We start from the raw sequence: 22,342 nt of genomic DNA, 5'->3' as shown, positions 1-22,342 counted from the left end.
GATGGCTAAGTAGTATTCCATTGTGTGTATGTATATATATGTGTGTGTGTATATAACACCGCACATCTTCTTTATCCATTCATCTGTTCATGGACATCTGGGCTCTTTTCATTGTTTGGCTATTGTGGACATTGCTGCTATAAATGTTGGGGTGCAGGTGCCCCTTTGGATCACTACATTTGTATCTTTGGGTTAAATCCCTAGTAGTACAATTGCTGGGTCATAGGGTAGCTCTATTTTCAACTTTTAGAGGAACCTGCATACTGTTTTCCAGAATGGCTTCACCAGTTTGCATTCCCACCAGCAGTGTAAGTGGGTTCCCCTTTCTCTGCATCCTTGCCAACATTGTTGTTTCCTAACTTGTTAATTTTAGCCATTCTGACTGGTATTACATGGTATCTCATTCTGGTTTTGATTTGTATTTCCCTGATGCCAAATGATGTTGAGCATCTTTTCATTTGTCTGTTGGCCATTTGTATGTCTTTGGAGAAATGTCTATTCATTTCTTCTGCCCATTTCTTGACAAACCCAGATTTCAAGATATACTACAAAGCTGTAGTAATCAAAATAGTATGGTACTGAGATGCCTGGGTGGCTCATTCAGTTAAGCATCTGCCTTCTGCTTTGGTCATGATCCCAGAGTCCTGGGGTTGAGTCCCACGCTGGTCTCCTTGCTCAGTGGGGAGCCTGTTCCTCCCTCTTCCTGCAGTTTCCTCTGCTTGTGCTCTCTTTCTCTCTGACAAGTAAATAAAAATCTTAAAAAAAAAAAAATAATATGGGGGCTCCTGGGTGGCTCGGTGGGTTAAGCGTCTGCCTTCGGCTCAGGTCGTGATCTCAGGGTCCTGGGATCAAGCCCGGCATCGGGCTCTCTGCTCAGTGCGGAGCCTGATTGCCCCTCTCTCTGCCTGCCTCTCTGCCTACTTGTGGTCTCTCTCTCTGTGTCAAATAAATAAGTAAATCATTAAAAATATATATAGTACATATTTTATTTATTATAAAGATTTACTTAATTAACATATAGTATATTATTAGTTTCAGAGGTAGAGTTCAGTGGTTCCTTAGTCTTATATAATACTCAGTGCTCATTTTATCACATGCCTTTCTTCTTATCCATCATCCAGTTGCCCTATCCCCCAACCCCATTCCTCCAGCAATCCTCAGTTTGTTTCCTATGATTAAGAGTGAGAGAGAGAATCTTTTTTTTTTTTTTTAAAGATTTTATTTATTTATTTGACAGACAGAGATCACAAGCAGGTAGAGAGGCAGGCAGAGAGAGAGAGAGGAGGAAGCAGGCTCCCTGCTGAGCAGAGAGCCCGATGTGGGACTCAATCCCAGGACCCTGAGATCATGACCTGAGCCGAAGACAGAGGCTTAACCCTCTGAGCCACCCAGGCGCCCGAGAGAGAGAATCTTAAGCACTCTCCACACCAGCGGGGAGCCCAGTGTGGGGCTGTATCCCATGACCCTGAGATCATGACCTGAGCCAAAATCAATAGTCAGACCCTTCCTTAACTAACTGAGCCACCCAGGTACCCCAAGGCAGTTATTATTTTTATTTATTTGCTTATTTATTTATTTATTTATTTATTTTAATACCATTTTGGTATTTAATTGTAATAGTTCTTCAGTAGGTTTTGATTTAAAAGGTTGCTACATTGAGTCTGTGTAAAATACTGTATGTGCTCTTTTATAAAATGTTATAGTATATTTTTTGATACTGCAGTTATTTTATAAGAATGGTGGTTGGTATTCTGTTAGTGTATATGCCACAATTTATATACCTGTTCCATTATTAAGCAAAATTTGGGTTGTTTTCAATTTTTAGCCATGATTAAGTAATGAAGACCTTAGTGGATAAAACTTCCTTTGTGTTTAGGCTTTTTTTCCCCCCTCTTAGTGTATGTAATGCCAGAAAGCTTTCCAAAAGGACTAAAGCAATATATGTTATTACCAGAAGTGACAAGAATCCCTGCTTTACTGAATATTAACTAGAATAACATTTTTTGTCCACAAGGAACAGTGATTAGTAGGAGATAGTATGTCTTAAATTTACATTTACTTGATGATTGAGAAAATATTTTTTTATGTCTTTTAATATTCCTTCAATTTTTGGTAGATATGGTAAATGTTAAATAATTAAAACAGATATCCTTAATATCTCTTCCAGTCATTCTGTGAATTTTTAAATTTCTTATTAAAGGTGTTTTGTTACAGGGTGCCTGGGTGGCTCAGTTGTTAAGTGTCTGCCTTCAGCTCAGGTCATGATCCCAGAGTCCTGGGAATGAGCCTCACATTGGGCTCCCTGCTCAGCGGGGGAAGCCTACTTCTCCCTCTCCCTCTTCCTCTTCCTGGCTTGTGTTCCCCTTCTCACTGTGTCTGTCAAATAAATAAATAGTCTTTTTTGTTACAATGTAACATTACATTTCTTTCTTTCTTTCTTTCTTTTTTTAAAGATTTATTTATTGGGGTACGGAGGTAGCTTAGTCCGTTTGACTTCAGCTTGGGTCATGATCTGGGTTCCTGGGATTGAGCCCCTGTCAGGCTTCCTCTTTGGCAGAGAGCCTGCTCCTCCATCTCCTTCTGCCTGTGTGTGCTCTCTCGCTCTCTCTCTCAAATAAATAAATAAAATCTTAAAAAAAAAAAAGATTTATTTATTTATTAGAGAGTGCCTGCACGTGAAGTGAGGGGTATAAGGAAGAGAATCCTTAAGCAGACTCCCCGCTGAACGCACAGTCTGACATGCGGCTTGGTCCCAGTACCATCGTATTTCTTAACCAGAGAGCAGAAGGGACATTTCCAAGGTCACATGGCTAATAATTCATAAAGGTGGAATTAGAATTTAGATCTCCTTAGTTCAGTATGCCAGTTCTAAAGTTAGATACTGTTCTTTCTTTGGGAGAAAATTATGGTCTTGCTTTATTAAAAAAAAAAATAGATAATATTGTTGAGTTATTTCCCATACTTTTGTTCATTTTTGTTCATTTTGTTCATTTCATTTTGCCATAGAAATTTAACATTAGGTACTAAGTATCTTTGGCTGTAGCCTCCATATGAGACATTATTTTCAAACAATGGTAGCTGGTCATTTCTTTCTGTGCTAGTTGAAAATTTTTTTTTAAGATTTTATTTATTTATTTGACTGAGAAAGAGATCACAAGCAGGCAGAGAGGCAGGCAGAGGGGCAGAGGGTAGTAGTAGGCATCCTGCTGAGCAGAGAGCCTGATGTGGGGCTTGATCTCAGGACCCTGAGATCGTGACCTGAGCTGAAGGCAGAGGTTTAACCCACTGAGCCACCCAGGCACCCCTGAAATTTTTTTTGTAAAATTTTATTTTTAAGTAGTCTCTACATCCAATATGGGGCTTGAACTCACAACGCTAAGATCAAGAGTTGCACACTTTTCCAAAAGGGCCAGCCCTTAATACTAGTTGAACTTGAAAATTCGTTTAGTTTTTTTTTTTTTTTTAAAGAATTTATTTAAATTCTTTAAGCAGGGGGAATGGGAGAGGGAGAAGCAGGCTTCCCACCAAGCAGGGAGCCAGATGCGGGGCTTGATCCCAGGACCCCGGGACCGTGACCTGAGCTGAAGGCAGACACCTAATGACTGAGCCACCCAGGCGCCTCGAAAATTAGTTTTTCATGGATAGGTTAATACATAGATTTATAAGATACCAAAATTTATAAGCGAAAGCCTCCTTTCTACCACAGTACCTTAACTATATAAATTCCCCTTCCTAAAGAAAACCAGTGCTAACTGTTCTTTGGAATACCTTCTAGAAATAGCTAGATACAGTCTTTGCATGTCCTAGCAGATGTATATTTACTCCTCTCTCTTAAATTTTAAGTACATACTGTTAAACCCATCATGTTTATTATCTTGGCAGTAACCACTGTTTTTAATTATTGCATCCTTTTAAATTATATATCTGGGTCATAGTTTGTTTTAGTACTTCCTTAGTTTCTTTTTAAAGATTTTATTTATTTAACAGAGAGAGTACGCACACAAGCAGGGGGAACAGGAAGCAGAGCAGGCAGAGTGGGGAGCCTCCTGAGCGAGGAGTCTGATGAGGGACTCAATCCCAGGACCCTAGGATCATGACCTGAGTTGAAGGCAGCTGCTTAACCAATTGAGCCACTCAGGCTTCCCACCTTATTTATTTTTAAAGGTTTTATTTATTTCTTTGAGAGAGAGGGAGAGAGAGAAAGCACAAGTAGGGGGAGCAGCAGAGGGAGAGGGAGAAGCAGGCTCCCCACTAAGCTGGGAGACAATGTGGGGCTTGATCCCAGGGCCCTGGGACTATGACCCAAGCCAAAGACAGACATTTAACCAACTGATCCACCCATGCGCACCTTTGTAGTTCCTTACTGATAAACATTTTAGCTATCCTGTTTTTCTTTTTGTTACTAGAAAAAAATAAAAGCCATAGTGAATGAATAACCTTGTACATTAATCATTTTACACAAGTGCTACAAATATTTTTCAGCTTACAGTTTAGTACTGGAATTATAGTTTGAGAGGGAATCTACATTTTTTTCATTGTGATGAGTATAACCAAGTTGCCTTCCATCAAGATTATATCAGTTTATACTCCCACCAGCATAAAAGACAATTCTATTCCTTAAGATAGTGTCTTAAAGATCAAAAAAACTTTTATAATCAAATGGTCTTTTCATATGTATATTTTTTACTTGTGAACTATTCATGTGCTTTCCTTTTTTAATGGAGATTTGATGAAACTCTATATATATTAGGGAAGCTAAGCTTTTGCCTGCAATAATTTTTTCCTTTTTTGTCTTGAGACTTTGAGTGGCATATTTTTGTCATGTAGAAATGTTGTATTTTTGTGTAGTTAAATTTGCCAGTCTTTTTCTCTTTAGGTTTGTAACAACTAGTTGTACTTAAAAAAATGGAAACTATTTTAAGTATTAGGTGGGTGAGGGAATGGGTAAAATAAGTGAAGGGGGGTTAAGAAGTGCAAATTTCCAGTTATAAATAATAATGGAGATAAAATTACAGTACAAGGAATATAGTCAATATTACTATAGTAATATTGTATGGTAGCAGATGGTGACTTCTCTTTATCTTGGTGAATACTGAGTAATGTATAAAATTACTACATACCGTGTTGTGTACCCGAAACTAAGGTAACATTATATGTCAACTACAACAAAAAAATGTGGAAACTATGTGAATTTAAAAAAATTGTTATTTGAGTGTATAATCAAGGTATAAATGACCTATATTATCTACTGAACAATTAGGCTAAGATATAGTTTTCCTTTGTTTTGTACTATTATATGGATTTTATGTAGTTTAAATAAAAAAAAATTTTTTTAATGTTAAGTAATTAAATTTACCTTGTTTTATAGATGCCTTCCAGGATGTCAGATTTGTCAGCAACTTGTCAGGTAAGTTTAATAACAAAACTGTTGTACAGAGTTTGAAATATAAAACTATTTTATTAGAAGCATTAGTTAGATGGGATAAAACTCGGGTTATTACATTTGAGGGTTACTTTACTCAAATTTGGGAGTTGAAGGATTGGGCGAGGCTCCTTGAAACTCAGTGAAGCTAAGTTTCACTGAAACTCTGCTCAGTGAACAGATTTCTAAAGTTGAATGTGAATTAGTTAGGTAAAGATTGATTGAGGAAAAGGGATTTAGGCCGAGAGAACAGGATGTGGGAAGGCCTGCCAGTAAAAGAGATTATGGTTCTGTAAGGAAACTGCAGAATGTAGAATATAACAGGGATATTGGAGAGATTTGATCTGGAGAAATAAGTAGGGACTAGATCATTTAAACTTGTGTACTATGTCACATAGTTTTGTTTTCATGTTAAAAAGATACACAGGGAAGTAAATTGCTTAGCTTTTCTTCTTTGGTAAAAGCAGTTGGCATCTTGTGGAGATTTGATTAGGAGAAAAAATAGCTTGGAAGGTTTTGTAATAATTCTGGAAAAAATGAGAGCCTAAATTAAGATAGTGGCTGTGATGATGAAGAGAAGTCCACATATTTGAAGGGATTAATAATATAAACTCAATAGGATTTGGTGAATCCTAACTTTCTTGACCAGATACTAAGTAAATACTAATGTTGTTCATTGAGATCTGATGAAGGAATATAAGACTTTGGAGGTTTCTGGTAGGTAGGCTAGAAAGAAAAGTGCACAAAGTAAGTTCATTTTAGATATATTGAGTTTTTTTTTTTTTTTTTTTTTTTTTTTTTTACCATTTCCTGTCCCATTCATTCCTTCATTTAGACGCAGAGTTCCAGGTGGTATCTTTCCACTCAAACCAAAGATCTTCCTTTAGTATTTGGTATAATACAGATACAGTAGAGATGAATTTTCTCAGATTGGTTAATCTGAAACTATGTTTTCATATTTTTATTTTTCATGTTTATTTTACTGTCTTTTTGAGAGCTATTTTCCCAAGGTACAGAATTTAGCTCTTTTGAGCCGTTGGACTCCCGGGACGTATGCCTGGGCCATGGCCATCTTTGCCTTCCTCTCATTGCAGATTGTCTTTCCTCATTTAAACTCTATACTACAGGTTTTTATCCTATATATTTTTATAGTATAAAGTATATATATGACTATGCTTTTACACTAAACACTGTATAGTTGCATCCCATATGCCTTGATATTATTTTTATTTTTATTTTCATTTTGTTCCACATATTTTCTAAGTTCTTCTGTGCTGTCTTCGATCTATGAGTTAATAAAAGTGTGTCATTTAATTTCTGAATACTTGAAGAATTTCCCAGTATTTTCTTTCCTTTTAGAGAGAGAGAGTGCACACAGATGAGTAGGGGAAAAGACAGGAGGGGCAGAGCGGGGGAGAGAGAGAATCTTTTTTTTTTTTTTTAAGATTTTTAAAATTTATTTGTTAGAGAGAGAGAGAGAGAGATACAGAGCGCAAGCACAGGCAGACAGAGTGGCAGGCTAGAGGCAGAGGGAGAAGCAGGCTCCCTGCCGAGCAAGGAGCCCGATGTGGGACTCGATCCCAGGACGCTGGGATCATGACCTGAGCCGAAGGCAGCCGCTTAACCAACTGAGCCACCCAGGCGTCCCGAGAGAGAGAATCTTAAGCAGCTTCCATACCCAGCACAGAGCCCCATGGGGGCTTGATCTCATTATCCATGAGATCATGACCTGAGCTGAAATTAGGAGACAGTTAACGGACTAAACCATCTAGGAACAACCCTCTCCCACGTATTTTCTTTTTTTGGTTTCTAGTTTAGTTTCACTGTGGTCTGAGAAGATAGTTTGTATGATTTCCATCCTTATTCTAGTTTATTGAGACTTATTTTATGGCCCAAAATATGTTTAATCTTGGTAAATATTTCTGTGCACTGAAGAAGAGTTTTTATGGGGTGCCTGGGTGGCTCAGTGGGTTAAGCCACTGCTTTCGGCTCAGGTCATGATCTCAGGGTCTTAGGATCGAGCCCGCATCAGGCTCTCTGCTCTCTCTCTGCCTGCCTCTCTGCCTACTTGTGATCTCTCTCTGTGTCAAATAAATAACTTTTTTTTTTTTTTAAAGATTTTATTTATTTCTTTGACAGACAGATCAGAAGTAGGCAGAGAGGCAGGCTGAGAGAGAGAAAAGGGAGGAAGCAGGCTCCCTGCAGGGAGCCTGATATGGGGCTTGATGCCAGGACCCTGAGATCTTGACCTGAGCTGAAGGCAGAGGCTTTAACCCACTGAGCCACCCAGGCACCCCAATAAATAACATCTTAAAAATTTTTTTTTTTAAATTTGATGTTACAATTTGGGTGAGATAAGGGATGCTATACAGAGAAGATAAAGGTTGACATCCTATTCCTTTTGTTCCTCCCCTCCCCCCGTCTTTTCTCTGTTTCATTTCGGATAGATTCTAATTTGTTTCAAGATTTTATTCATTTATTTGATAGAGTTTATGTTTTTAGGGGCTGGATTTTATCATTCTGTTAGCGGAATTTTGACTTGTTTTAGCATGCAATTAAGTTACTTTGGGCTAATTTGATCCTTTCAAATATTGCTCGTGCAGTGTGTCACGGTACATAGTGATTCAAGTCTAATTTAGCCCTTCTTGTTAGGCATTGCTATTCTGAGGACCCTTTTATAGGTCTTGTGTATTGAGATCTCTTACTCTGGCTGGTAGCAACACAAACTGTTCCCTGCCCTTTATGAACTTAAGGAGTTATTTAGCCTGCTGTTGTCTAGTAGTTCTTACGTTCGCATTGGGTAGTTTGTTCTTATTCATGTTTAAGAAGATCCTTCTGAATATATTGGGAACTCTCATGTAGCTCCTTCTTGTTTCTTGCCCTACAAACTCTAGCTCCTTGGCTTCTACAAACTGTGATAGATATAATTTTTAAAAAATATTTATTTATTTTAGAGAAAGAGAGAGCATGTGCACATAAGCAGGGGGCCGAGGGCGAGGGAGAGAATCTATAAGCAGACTCCCTACTGAGGGGGGAGCTGATACAGGGGCTCATTCCCAGGCCCCCAAGATCATGACCCAAACTGAAATCAGGAGTCAGATTCTCAAGCAACTAAGCCATGCAGGTGCCCCTGTGATATTTTATCAAATTAGTGAGACTACCTGGCTCCACTGGGACCTACTTCTTACATAGTAGTATCCTGTAGTGCTTCTAGGTAGAATATAGTTGCTTTCTGCCCTTGACCCTGGGCAACCTTTGTCATCAGGTATAGATTAGTTTGCGTTTTGTTGAATTTTGTATGCATGAAATCATAGAAATATGTACTGTTTGGCATTTGGTTCTTTCATGAAGCATGATATTTTTGAAATTATATTGTGTTTAATATTCTAATATGAGATATTCCCATGCTGAATATTATTCTGTTATATGGCTATATTATATTTTGCAGATAACCCCACACTAGATATGGAGGACTGTATCATCAAAAAAATGTACTTATACTATTTTAATGCTATGTTAAAAGTATTAATTCATTGGTATTGTAAAATTAAAAATTATTTTTATACTTTTAATTGGTTTGTTCATTTTAATTCAGTTTTCCATTGACTAATTTTTTTTTTTTAAGATTTTATTTATTTATTTGACAGAGAGAGATCACAAGTAGGCAGAGAGGCAGGCAGAGAGAGAGGAGGAAGCAGGCTCCCTGCTGAGCAGAGAGCCCGATGTGGGACTCGATCCCAGGACCCTGAGATCATGACCTGAGCCGAAGGCAGCGGCTTAACCCACTGAGCCACCCAGGCGCCCCCCCATTGACTAATTTTTTGAAAGGTCTATTTAAAATTTCATTTTTTTCCTTTAGGTGTTTTTGTGGTCGCTTGGTCAAGCAGCATGCTTGTTTCACTGCAAGTCTTGCCATGAAATACTCAGATGTGAAATTGGGTGACCGTTTTAATCAGACATTAGAAGAATGGTCTGTGGAAAAGCATACAGAACAGAGCCCAACGGATGCTTATGGAGTCATAAATTTTCAAGGGGGTTCTCATTCCTACAGAGCTAAGGTATGTCACATACTTGATTTTTAAATTTCATTTATCTTGTTGTCTAAATAATACATAATATACATGTTGTCTGAAAATTTATATAGCAGTAGATCAGAAAGTTAGTCTTAGTCATTTCTTTATATATTTTAAAGTTCTTTGTGTAGGTGCTTATACACATATAGAAGTGTTACATCTTGGTGAATTGAACGTTCTGTCATTATGAAATGTCTTTAATCTTGTCAATTTTTTTTAAAGATTTTATTTATTCATTTGCGAGGGGGGAGAGAGAGAGAGCACGAATGGGGGGCGGGGGAAAGTGAGAAGCAGAGGCAGACTCTCCCCTGAGCAGGTAGCCCAACGTGAGGCTTAGTCCCAGGATCCTGGGATCATCACTTGAGCTTAACCAGCTGAGCCACCTAAGTGCCCCTAAGTGGTTTCTTTATAAGCAACACATAATTTTTAAGTTTATTTTATATGTCTCACTATTTCTTTGTTCCCTTTTCTTGTTTGCTTTGTTTTTCTTTTTGTTTGTTTTTTATTTTAAAGATTTTATTTATTTATTTGACACAGAGATTGAGATTACAAGTAGGCAGAGAGACAGGCAGAAAGAGAGAGGGTGGGGAAGCAGGCTCCCTGCTGAGCAGAGAGCTAAATGTGGGGCTCAGTCCCAGGACCCTGAGATCATGACCTGAGCTGAAGGCAGAGGCTTAACCACTTAGGCACCCCGTCTTGTTTGCTTTGGATTAAGTATTTTTTATTATTTCCTTCCTTATTAGCATGTTACTTATACATTCTTTTTCCTGTAGATTAAGCTTATAATAAACACTGGTTAAACACATTTTGATTTATTATAAATTAGTCCTTTCACTGTTTTTTGGACAGTGCGAGAACCTTTAGAATACTTGTAACTACATTTATTTTTCTTATGACTTATGTGTTTTTGTTGGCATAATTTTATTTTATTTAAAGATTTTATTTATTTGACAAAGAGCGAGAGAGGGAACACAAGCAGAGGGAGTGGGAGAGGGAGAAGCAGGCTTCCTGCTGAGCAGGGAGCCCAGTGCGGGGTTTGATCCCAGGACCCTGGGTCGGGATCATGACCTGACCCGAGGGCAGCCGCTTAACGACTGAGCCACCCAGGTGCCCTGTTGGCATAATTTTAAACCCCACAAATACTATTTTTTTTTTTTAAGATTTTATTTATTTATTTGACAGACAGAGATCACAAGTAGGCAGAGAGGCAGGCAGAGAGAGAGAGAGGGAAGCAGGCTTCCCGCGGAGCAGGGAGCCGGATGCAGGGCTCGATCCCAGGACCCTGAGATCATGACCCGAGCCGAAGGCAGCAGCCCAAACCACTGAGCCACCCAGGTGCCCCCCACAAATACTATTTTTAATTTATATTTATCAACATTTTACCTGTTATATTGTCTTTGTTCTACCTGCCTCCCTGCCTTGATTGGAAAAGCAGTGGTAAAGGTGGGCACATCTCTCTAAGTTTTCCTTTTCTTTTGGATTTTGATTCCAGTTACTCATTGTCTTAGTACATTTCTGATGCCTTCATACATGTTATTTATTTTCTAGTTTCTCTATTCTTAGGGGCAGAGTTAGTTCAAAACCGTCTAGTCTACCATTGTCCAAAGTGGAACTCCTCATTTATTCCTTATATAATTTTTTTTTAACTTTAAGCTGCTTTCCAAATACAACTTTATGCCAAATATAATAATGAGTTAAACAAAACTAACATAGGGAGATTTGGTATATCTCATTATAAACTTTTTTTTTTTTTAATAATATTTAAGAGAGGGAGCACTACCAGGAGGCTTGGGGGAGGGTAGAGGGAAAGCAGATTCCTTGCTTAGTGAGTGGGGAGGGGGAGCCTGATGCAGGGCTAGATCCCAGGACCTTGAGATCACTTGTAATGTCACTTTAGACAAAGATACATTTTTTAATCCTGTAAACCAGAAGAAGTTACTTCACAGATGTGACAGCGTATTTTCTATAGAATTTTTTAAAAATTAAACTTATAAATCTATCTGAACAACCTTGAAATATTGAGTAGAAAATATCTTTGTTATTTTACTGCATAGTCACAATTCTGTTATAAATAGACCAGATCATTGACAAAACTTTCAGATGAACAGTATTTGTCTCTCCTAATAGCAAGAGTTGTAGAAGCTTCCATTTTTTTTCATTCCTCTTTCTTTCTTTTTTTAAGATTTATTTACTTATTTAGAGAGAGAACACAGTGGGGAGGGGCAGAGGGAGAGAGAGAAGCAGCCTCCCCACTGAATAGTGAGCCCGACTTCTTGTTCCATCCAGGGACTCTGGGATCATGACCTGGCCTAAGGCAAACCTTAACTGACTGAGACACCCAGGCACCCCATTCTTTCTTTTCCCTTTTCTTATCACGATAGCTAAGCTTCAGCAGTTTGCACTACTGCATGTTCAAAGTTAAACAAGTCCGTAAATAACTGGATAAATTTGCAAATCGAATGGATGGTAATCAAGTTTATATAAATTGGAAGAGGAACATATTTATGTTTTAAAGGTTAGCAATTAGAGTATCACTGCTTTTATAGCTCTTACAGAATCATTTTCCAACTTTAAGGTCATTTGTTATTGCTTATTCCTATGGGTGTTAAGTATATTAAAAGTAATCTATCAAATCTACTTCATAATAATCAGATCTAAGTAACATTTTTGTAATACTGTATAATGTTGCATTATGAAACCTATGAAAATATTCAGTTATTTTGTCTTTTAAAAATCTTTTTTAGTATGTGAGACTATCATATGACACCAAACCTGAAGTTATTCTGCAACTTCTGCTTAAAGAATGGCAAATGGAATTACCCAAACTTGTTATCTCTGTGCATGGGGGCATGCAGAAATTTGAGCTTCACCCACGAATCAAGCAGCTGCTTGGAAAGGGTCTCATTAAAGCTGCAGTTACAACCGGAGCCTGGATTTTAACTGGAGGAGTAAACACAGGTAATGTGATGATTATAGCAATTTTATTTAGTGTGTTTGTAAATGTTTCATAATATCAGTTAAATATTTGAAATAATAATCAACACAAGCAGTTTTTCTGTTAAATAGTTCCTGAGTATAAATGGTAACTGTCAGGTATTTGGTTTTCATTTATTTTTAAAAAATAATACACTTTAGGGATGCCTGGGTGGCTCAGTTGGTTAAGCCACTGCCTTGGGCTCAGGTCATGGTTCCAGGGTCCTGGGATCGAGTTCCGCATTGGACTCCTTGCTCAGCAGGGACCCTGCTTCTCTCTCTGCCTCTGCCTGCCACTCGGCCTGCTTGTGCTTTCTCTCTCTCTCTCTCTGACAAATAAACAAAATCTTAAAAAAAAAAAATAGACTTTAGAGCAGATATTGACAACTGTAGTCCCATGCACCAAATCCAACCCATTCTTTTTTTTTTTTAAGCGAAGGTTTGTTGGAACACAGCCACACTCATTTGTTTTTGTATTATATATAGTTACATTTGTGCTGCAACAGTAGGGGTGAAGTGTTGTCAGGACTGTTTACCTTGCTAACGCTAAAATATTTACTATATGACCCTTCACAAAAAAAGGTTGTTGATCCCTCCTACAGAGCCAGCTGTTATTTCTGACTTCTGGTAAATTGATTTAAGAATGGTAATCCATTGCCTAGACAATGGTAAGAAGTAGCTTTCAAAATTAATTATTAATATACTATAATTTTTCATTCCAAATCTTCTCTGTGATATATACAGGTTAGATATAAGAAAAACACATTAGGGGAGCCTGGGTGGCTCAGTTGGTTAAGCAGCTGCCTTTGGCTCAGGTCATGATCCCAGAGTCCTGGGATCGAGTCCTTTATTGGGCTTCCAGCTCCACAAAGCATCTGTTTCTCCCTCTGACCTTCTCCTCTCTAATGCTCTCTCTCACTGTCTCTCTTTCAAATAAATAAATAAAATCTTTTTTTTTTTTTTAAGATTTTATTTATTTATTTGACAGAGAGAGATGACAAGCAGGCAGAGAGGCAGGCAGAGAGAGAGGAGGAAGCAGGCTCCCTGCTGAGCGGAGAGCTCCATGCGGGGCTCGATCCCAGGACCCTGAGATCATGACCCGAGCCGAAGGCAGTGGCCCAACCCACTGAGCCACCCACGTGCCCCTAAATAAATAAAATCTTAAAAAAAAAAAAAAAAAGAAAAGCAAATTAACTTTAATATCTAAAGTAAAATGTAGTTATTATTTAAGTTAGCTTGCAGACATCTGATTCATTATGAATAGCTGGTTTTTGAGCCTCATTGTGTGTCAGGCATTCTTCTGGCTGCTGAAGATATATTATTCCACAAAACAAAGAAAGTATTTACTTCATGGAACTTGTATTCTAGTGGAGGAGATGCAGATAATAAACAGATAACTAAATATGTTATATGTTATATGATAAGTGCTATGGGGACACGTGAAATACAGAGAGAGGATGGTGAGGGATGGTAGAGGGGACTTCATTAATAAGGTGACATTTGAGTAGAGATTGAAGGAAATGAGGGAGCATGATAAGGATAATGTGAGGCAGAGCATTTAAAAGAGAAAAAAACCTGCTAGTGTGTTGGAGGAATGGTAAGGAGGATCCATTGTAGCTAAGTGGAATGAACAAGGAGTGCTAGGTGATGAGTTTGGAAAGTTAATGGGGTGTGGTAGGGGATGGGATGAGGTGAGGTGGGGTAGGGTGATGAATAGCAGGGGCACTAGGCACATTGTTATATAAAGCCATATAGGTCGTTATAAGCACTTTGGCATTTACTCTGAATAAGAAGGGAAGATATTAAGCAGAGTTGACAAGAGCAAAGATTACTTGGATGATGTTTTGAAAGTAGACTGTGAACAGGCAAGGCAGCAATTGGAAGACCAGTGAAGATGCTATTTCCATAGTCCAGGTGAGAAATGAGATCTCATGCATTATAAAAACCAAAGCAAGTGTTGTATTGGTTTTCTAGGGCTGCCATAACAAAATACCACAGACTGGGAGGCTTAAACAAGATTAATTTATTTTCTCACAGCATTGGAGGTCCAAGATCAAAATGTTAGCACGTTTGGTTCCTTCTGAGGCCTCTCTCCTTGGCTTGTGGATGGCCACCTTCTCTTCACCATACATGTGCATTCCTGGGGTCTCTTTTTGTGTCTAAAATTTTGCCTTCTTAGAAGGACACCAGGCACATTGGATTAGGTCCCACCCTAGTGGCCTCATTTTTAAAAGTACACCCTCTTTAAAGGATCTGTCTCCAGATAAGGTATCACACTCTGAGGTACTGGGATTAGGATTTCAACATACGAATTTTGGAAGGATACAATTCAACCCATAAGTGATAATGAGGAGTCCTGTGTTCTTTTGGATTGTCTTTTTCTATTTTTCTTCTAATTTTTGATTCAGTTGGACAACTTTTGTAGTTGCTTATTGTGTGTGTGTTTTGCTTATGGTCCTGAGCCATACTCTTCATTTTTTTTTAGATGATGTGTAGAGCAATAACAAAAAACTACAGTTACTTACAGGAGGAATCTAAGAGAGGACTAGGCCTAACAACATGGTAAAAGTTACTTTTACGTGTGTTTCAGGCAGTTGTAGTGATTTGACATTGTGGGGTTTTTTGTTTTGTTTTGTTTCCTTTTTGGTCCTTGTGTTTTCTTTTGTAAGTTTGTCTTTTGGACCTTGTCGATTTTTATCTTCTTTGTGTAAAGAAAAATATCAACAATTAAAATGTTTGAGTACAGGATTGTTCTGAAAACAGTAACTACTTTCACATAAAGTAACTGAATTTTATATGAACAGGTGTGGCAAAACATGTTGGTGATGCCCTCAAAGAACATGCTTCCAGATCATCTCGAAAGATTTGCACTATTGGAATAGCACCCTGGGGTGTGATTGAAAACAGAAATGATCTTGTCGGGAGAGATGTAAGAATGATTTTAAAAATTTGTTATATGTGAACTTCTATAAACAAAATTAGAGCAAGAATAGTGCACGTTACCTTAAACTATTCACGATCATACCATACTTTTCAAATTATGTTTGAGAAATAATTTCCTGAGATCTTTTCTTTCTTTTGCCCTTTCTTCTTGAGGTTTTCTTATGATCCTTCCAAAAATGCATTGATAGGTATAAATAATTGTCATTGTAGTATTAGTACATTTTGGTTTTGGCCTTTCTCTATAACTGTTTCATACTTTTCCAAATCATGCCAGTCTTTGTAATTAAATTTTTAGTGACTATATGAGATTAAGAATTAATTTTACTGTCACTAAGAGTAGCAATCAAATGCTAGCATTTTATTTCAGCAGACTAAGGACTGAATTGATTATAATTATATAATCAATACTGTACTAAAAAGGAATTACTGAATTATGATGATCTCTTTAAGTGAGATTAAATTTCTAATACCAGTTTTAAAAGATTTATGAGGGCTAGACAAATAGAAAAATATAATTGATATTAGATTGTTCTTATTCAGTCTCCTTTGTATATTGTACTTTATTCATTAATAACCTAACCATTTCTTTATGCTATATTCTCATTTATTTTGTTTCCTTTGCATGTGATAAAATAATAATATATATTCTGCAATAAGAGTTGAAATACAATTGTATGGTCTGTCCCATTATTGATTAATCATCAGCTGGGTTGAAAACTTGTGCTTTTTGACATACTTTTTTATATATTCTATTTGTTACTATATTGTAAATAGAATTTTACCTCCTACTTTCCTTTACAGATTATTTCAAAGTTTATATTTTCTCTATAACTCTTATATTTGGTCTTTTTTAGGTGGTTGCTCCTTATCAAACCTTGTTGAACCCTCTGAGCAAATTGAATGTTCTGAATAATCTGCATTCCCATTTCATATTGGTGGATGATGGCACTGTTGGAAAGTATGGGGCAGAAGTCAGATTGAGAAGAGAACTTGAAAAAACTATTAATCAGCAAAGAATTCATGCTAGTAAGGGAACTTATAAATTTGTTATTGTTGAAATTATTCTAGGTATATTAATGGCCAGTAACTTTCTAAAAAGGTTCTTTAAAGTGCTCATTTCCTTTTGTAGCAAGACAGCATACAAAATGACAAAAATGACTGATGTTAAACAAAATAGACTTAGGGCAAGAAGTCTGAGGCCAAATAGGGTACTCAGATATTGATTTCAAAGCCACAGAGGTTCATTGGAAGCTCTGTTGCTATGTAATTAATCCTGTTGCAGCCCAAGGATTTCAGAAATACTCGTAATGTGTGATATATTCTAATACATGAAATTCAAGATTGAATAGGAAAAAAGAATACTTTATTGCAAAGTAAGAATCATCTTGTTTAAAGTTTATAACATGAATAGGTATCATGCTTTAGTAGATAAGTCTTTTTTTTAGATTTTATTTATTTGACAGAGATCACAAGTAGGCAGAGAGAGAGGGAAGCAGGCTCCCCGCTGAGCAGAGAGCCTGATGTGGGGCTTAATCCCAGGACCCTGGGATCATGACCCGAGCTGAAGGCAGAGGCTTTAACCCACTGAGCCCATCCAGGATCCCCAGTAGATAAGTCTTGAAAGTTAGTATTCTTGACACTTGTCTTCTGTTCCAACCACAGTCATACTTTCTGGTTCAACATCTAGATTTTTCTTTCAAAGAGAAGTAATTTTATAATCCTGGGACGCCAAGAAGGTGGGCTCTCTGACAAAATGAAATAGAAATACAAAATTATAGAGTGATGCATTCAGATATGATGGAGTCATATCCTCTCCTAAAATTCAGGACCATTTTAGAATCCTACAGTTACTTGTATTTCAGATTCTCTCACTGCATTGCAGGTTATTGTAAAAACAAAAATTGGTATTCTTCACTAAGTCTTTTCTGTCATTCTTGAAGAGGTCCTAGATTTTATTGATCCGTTCCATTTATGTAATCCTGACTCTCTCGTTAACTTCTATATTAATGTTTCAGTGCATTTGAAATCTGAAATACACATTTTAAAAGTGAATAAAAACGAATATACACTAGAAGTTCAACTCATTCATTATTGAAAAGCAAACTAGGGGTGCCTGGCTGGCTTACTCAGTGGAGTATGTGACTCTTGATCTTGGGGTGTAAGAGCCCCATTGATTACTTCAAAAAAATCTTTAAAAACAAACTAAAGGGGCACCTGGGTGGCTCATGGGTTAAAGCCTCATGGTTTAACCACAAGGTTAAAGGTCATGATCCTAGCGTCTTGGGATCGAGCACCGTATCGAGCACCATATCAGGCTTCCTACTCAGTGGTGAGCCTGCTTCCTCCTCTCTGCTTGCCTCTGCCTACTTGTGATCTCTCTCTGTCAAATAAATAAATAAAATCTTTAAAAAAAATAATAAAAACGAATTGGTGTTAGAAATTTCTTTCTTTCTTTCTTTCTTTTTTTTTTTTTTTTAAAGGTGCATGACCTTTAAATTTTTTTTTTTTTTGAAGATTTAAGTTATTTATTTAAAAGAGCTACACAGCGAGAAAAAAAAAACCACAAGCATGGGAAGTGGGAGAGGGAGAAGCAGGCTTCCCGCTGAGTAGGGAGCCCGATGCGGGGCTCAATCTTAGGACCCTGGGATCATGACCTGAGCCGAAGGCAGACGCTTAACGACTGAGCCATCCAGGCGCCCCGGTGTTAAAAATTTTTTGTGAAGATTTCAATGAGTGAAATATACAAAATAATTTTTACTTTTCAGTGAATGTAAATTCTGGGGCGTCTTAATTATATATTTTATCTTCTAACTTTGTCATTTAGAACAGACTTCACTTGGTATTTGATTTACTTACGCTAGATTGCTATCATGTTGAATGCTTGCAATGAAGTCAACACAGTCTTATAAGAAATTTTATTTTGGCTTTTTATTTTGTGTTTTGATTAAGTAAAAAATAAGATTAAATTTCTGTATTTTGCCTAATATCTTATAACCTTTTGTTTTTTTAAGGAATTGGACAAGGTGTCCCTGTGGTGGCACTTATATTTGAGGGCGGGCCAAATGTTATCCTCACAGTTTTAGAATATCTTCAAGAAAGTCCTCCTGTTCCAGTCGTCGTTTGTGAAGGAACGGGCAGAGCTGCAGATCTCCTAGCATATATTCATAAACAAACAGAAGAGGGAGGGTAAGTGTGTGATTACAAAAAGATTTCAATAGCTATGTATAGAGGCTTGTGGTTTTCAGAGTATTAGATTCATTTCATCATTTTATGAACATGAAAATTTAAAGTTTAATATAATACCTTATTATAGTTTGAGGAAATAGCTTATCTAATACATTATTGGGATGAATTAAAGTATAACAGTCTACACAGAGGACAGTTTTGCAAAATCTGTCATACAGGGCATATATCTTTGGACCCCTTAGTTCCATTTCTAGGAATTGTTTATACAGATATACTTTTTCATACATGTGAAATACATTTTTAAAAACATGAAAGTTACTCATTATGATGTTTATAAAGGTAAAAGACTGGAACAAAATAGAATGTGTCAAGAAGGCTAGATAAATTATGGTGTATCTACGTAACAATAGTTTGTAGTGAAGAAGTGTTGTTATCTGTGGACGATTTGGGGAAATTACCAAAGTATATACATGGAAAAAGGAAAGCAGTTGACATGGAACTGGGCGGATGAAGATAGTAGGAAGGACTTTCACAATGAATTTTCATTTTTATGTTTAATACCATATTTTTGAGCCATATAAATATATTACCTGTTGAGGAAAAGAGAAAAATACGAATGTGCTCATGTGTAAGACATCTTGGCAAAGTATTTCTTAATACACCCTAATATCTTAAAGTTATCTTTAAAGAGTATCTTACAAAATGTGAGTAGTGCTGTTGCAACACATGCCTTGTTAAACAATTTAAAATAATTTAAAGAGAAAAACAACTCCTGTTTATTTTTCCCCCATAGGACTTATAGTTGGGAGTCTCATAAGGGACAATATTTCACTTAGGGTCAAGTATTTAATATTAATACATTGTCTCTAAAGGTCTTACATAGATTCACTTATACTTCATATTAGATTCTACAGATAATAGAAATTGAAATCAGTGAATTAAGTTACGTTTCCTCTCACTCCAGCAATCTTCCTGATGCAGCAGAACCCGATATTATTTCAACCATCAAAAAGACATTTAACTTTGGCCAGAGTGAAGCAGTTCATTTATTTCAGACATTGATGGAGTGCATGAAAAGAAAGGAGCTTGTAAGTAGATTCCAGCGAATAAGACTTTTTATTTCATTCAAAACATGTTATAAATTGGTGAAATACTTTTTTTTTTTGAAGATTTTATTTATTTGGCAGAGATCACAAGTAGGCAGAGAGAGGGAGAGGAGGAAGCAGGCTCCCCGCTGAGCAGAGAGCCCAATGTGGGGCTCAATCCCAGGACCCTGAGATCATGACCCCAGCCGAAGGCAGGTGCTTTAACCCACTGAGCTACCCAGGTGCCCCGAAATACTTTTTTTTTTATTAAAGATTTTTAAAATTTATTTAAGAGAGCGATAGCACAAGAAGGGGTGGGTCAGAGGGAGAAGCAGACTTCCTGCTGAGCAGAGAGCATGATGTGGGACTCAATCCCAGGACTCCAGGATCATGACTTCAGCCGAAGACAGTCACTTAACCAACTGAGCCACCTAGGCACCCCAATATTTTTTTTTAAAGATTTTATTTATTTTAGGGTGTCTGGGTGGTTCAGTTGGTTAAGTGACTGCTTTCAGCTGAGGTCATGATCCTGGAGTATCGGGATCGAGTGCCACATAGGGCTCCCAGCTCCGTGGGGAGTCTGCTTCTCCCTCTCACCTTCTCCTGTCTCATTCTCTCTCTCTCTCTCTTTCAAATTAAAAAAAAAAAATTATTTGTTTTAGAAAGAGAGTGCTTTGGGGCAGAGGAGGAGGGAGAGGGAGAAAGAGAAAGAATCCGAAGCAAAATTTGCACTGAGCTTGGAGCCCTATGTGGGGCTCCATCCTGCGGCTCGATCCTGTGACTGCGACTGTGAGTTCATGACTTGAGCCAAAACCAACAGTCGCATTGCACACTTAACCAACGAAATGAGCCACTCTTGCACCCTGAAATACTTTTGTTTTTAATTTGGATTTAAAATTTTGTAAAATATTTTTAACCAGGTAAAGATGTTATTTATTGTGGCGCCTGGGTGGCTCAGTGGGTTAAAGCCTCTGCCTTCGGCTCGGGTCATGATCCCAGGGTTCTGGGATCGAGCCCCGCATCAGACTCTCTGCTCGGCAGGGAACCTGCTCCCCCCCCCCCCTCTCTCTGTCTGCCTCTCTGCCTACTTGTGATCTCTGTCTGTCAAATAAATAAAATCTTAAAAAAAAAAAAAAGATGTTATTTATTGTTTTGTTCAAGCAGAGTGATATCAGAGAAGGATTATGGTTTTTATATGGTATTGAGACATAGATTGCACTTCTGTTTCAGGGAAAGTTTATAAATAGGCCTCAACAGAGTATATCTAGAATCAAGGAAAAACTGTAGAGTATTTCTCTCTCTCTGGCTTCTCGAAAATATATTTGGAGGGGTACCTGGCTGGTTCAGTTAGTAGAGCAGTACAACTCTTGATTTCAGGGTTGTAAGTTCGAGCTACGGGTATAGAGATTACTGGGGGGGAAAAAAAAATCTAAAAAAAACCCTGAAGAATATATTTGGAAAAAAGTTTATTTTACTCTGATTGATTGCTCAAATTAAATTAAAGATCAGTGTTGCTTAATTTCAGTTATCTATGCTTTAGTTTTCAGAGATAAAATTTTTTAACAGTGATGATAGGTAGATGATGACATGGTTTGATCTGTTTCTCATGCATTTCCTTTTGTACACAATAAAGTTGCAAAGTGTGTATGGGGTTATAATAGTCTTTCACTTTATGAAGATTGTTACTAGATAAAAACCTCTCAAGTGGCATTTTACTTAAAATAATTGAAAGCAATTTCCAGTAAAAGGATTGAAGAAAACATTTTTCATTCAAGAATACACACACACACACACACACACACACACTCATATATATATAGAATTTGAATTAAATGTTCACTCTGTAGAAAGAACATCAGGATTTACCCAGACACATAATCTGTAGTCTTAGGCCATAAGTTGCTTACTCCAGTAAAGGACCTAAGATAGGTCAAGAAATGAATATAAGGTTAAACTAAATATTTTTAGGATACTTACCATTTTTATTTGCTAAATGATAAGGTTTTTTTAAATTTTGTGGGGATTTTTTTTGAAGTGAAGTAATTTCTGATCAAAACCCCCAAAAAACTTTATCTCCCAGGTAGTTTGAAATTACTTTTTATTTTATATACCTTAAGCCTTAGCTTTGAAAATACAAAGGTATAATATTATGAATTGATCTTTAGATCACGGTTTTCCACATTGGATCAGATGAACATCAAGATATAGATGTAGCAATACTTACTGCACTGCTTAAAGGTAAGGTTTAAGAATTTTTAAATTTTTAATATCTTATTTATAGCCTATTTATATAAGATAGGACTTTTCAGTATAGGTGAATGTTTGGGACTGAATTTTTCAATAATTGTTCTTTGTGGAAGGCACAGTGGTAGCTTTCTGTGATAGTAAATGGGTTTTTGTTTTTGTCTTGTAGAAATTTAAAAAATTTTTTGTCTAGCAGGGTTTTTGTCACCAGACTCATTTAATTACAGTATTAAGAATGTTTCACATTTTTAATTGGCTGAAAGCAAGTGTTTAAAGATAATGGGGTCTTGATTGATAGAAATTAAAGCATTCTTAAACATGCTGTTTTCATTCTGAAAGGAAGTTTGGAAAGAAAGCTAGTGGTATCTTTGAGGACCAGAGGGTAAGTGCACATCACATTGAACTGTGTTGTCCTC

The 22,342-nt window shown here is 37.1% G+C and overlaps 1 protein-coding gene across 1 annotated transcript in view; it reads left to right on the top strand.

Annotated features, from left to right (window-relative positions):
- TRPM7 (transient receptor potential cation channel subfamily M member 7) overlaps positions 1 to 22,342 on the top strand; it is a 111,484-nt gene that overhangs the window by 17,654 nt on the left and 71,488 nt on the right. Inside the window, exons 3-10 of the mRNA XM_059372816.1 lie at positions 5,369 to 5,407; positions 9,282 to 9,480; positions 12,240 to 12,453; positions 15,273 to 15,397; positions 16,266 to 16,437; positions 18,423 to 18,597; positions 19,562 to 19,685; positions 21,848 to 21,920. Of these exons, the coding sequence (XP_059228799.1) occupies positions 5,369 to 5,407; positions 9,282 to 9,480; positions 12,240 to 12,453; positions 15,273 to 15,397; positions 16,266 to 16,437; positions 18,423 to 18,597; positions 19,562 to 19,685; positions 21,848 to 21,920 (1,121 nt within the window). The remainder of the gene's footprint in view (positions 1 to 5,368; positions 5,408 to 9,281; positions 9,481 to 12,239; positions 12,454 to 15,272; positions 15,398 to 16,265; positions 16,438 to 18,422; positions 18,598 to 19,561; positions 19,686 to 21,847; positions 21,921 to 22,342) is intronic.

This window comes from Mustela nigripes, chromosome 13, assembly GCF_022355385.1.
Source record: "Mustela nigripes isolate SB6536 chromosome 13, MUSNIG.SB6536, whole genome shotgun sequence".
In the NCBI taxonomy this organism is placed as follows: Eukaryota; Metazoa; Chordata; class Mammalia; order Carnivora; family Mustelidae; genus Mustela; species Mustela nigripes.
This window is presented reverse-complemented; position numbering and strand designations above follow the sequence as displayed.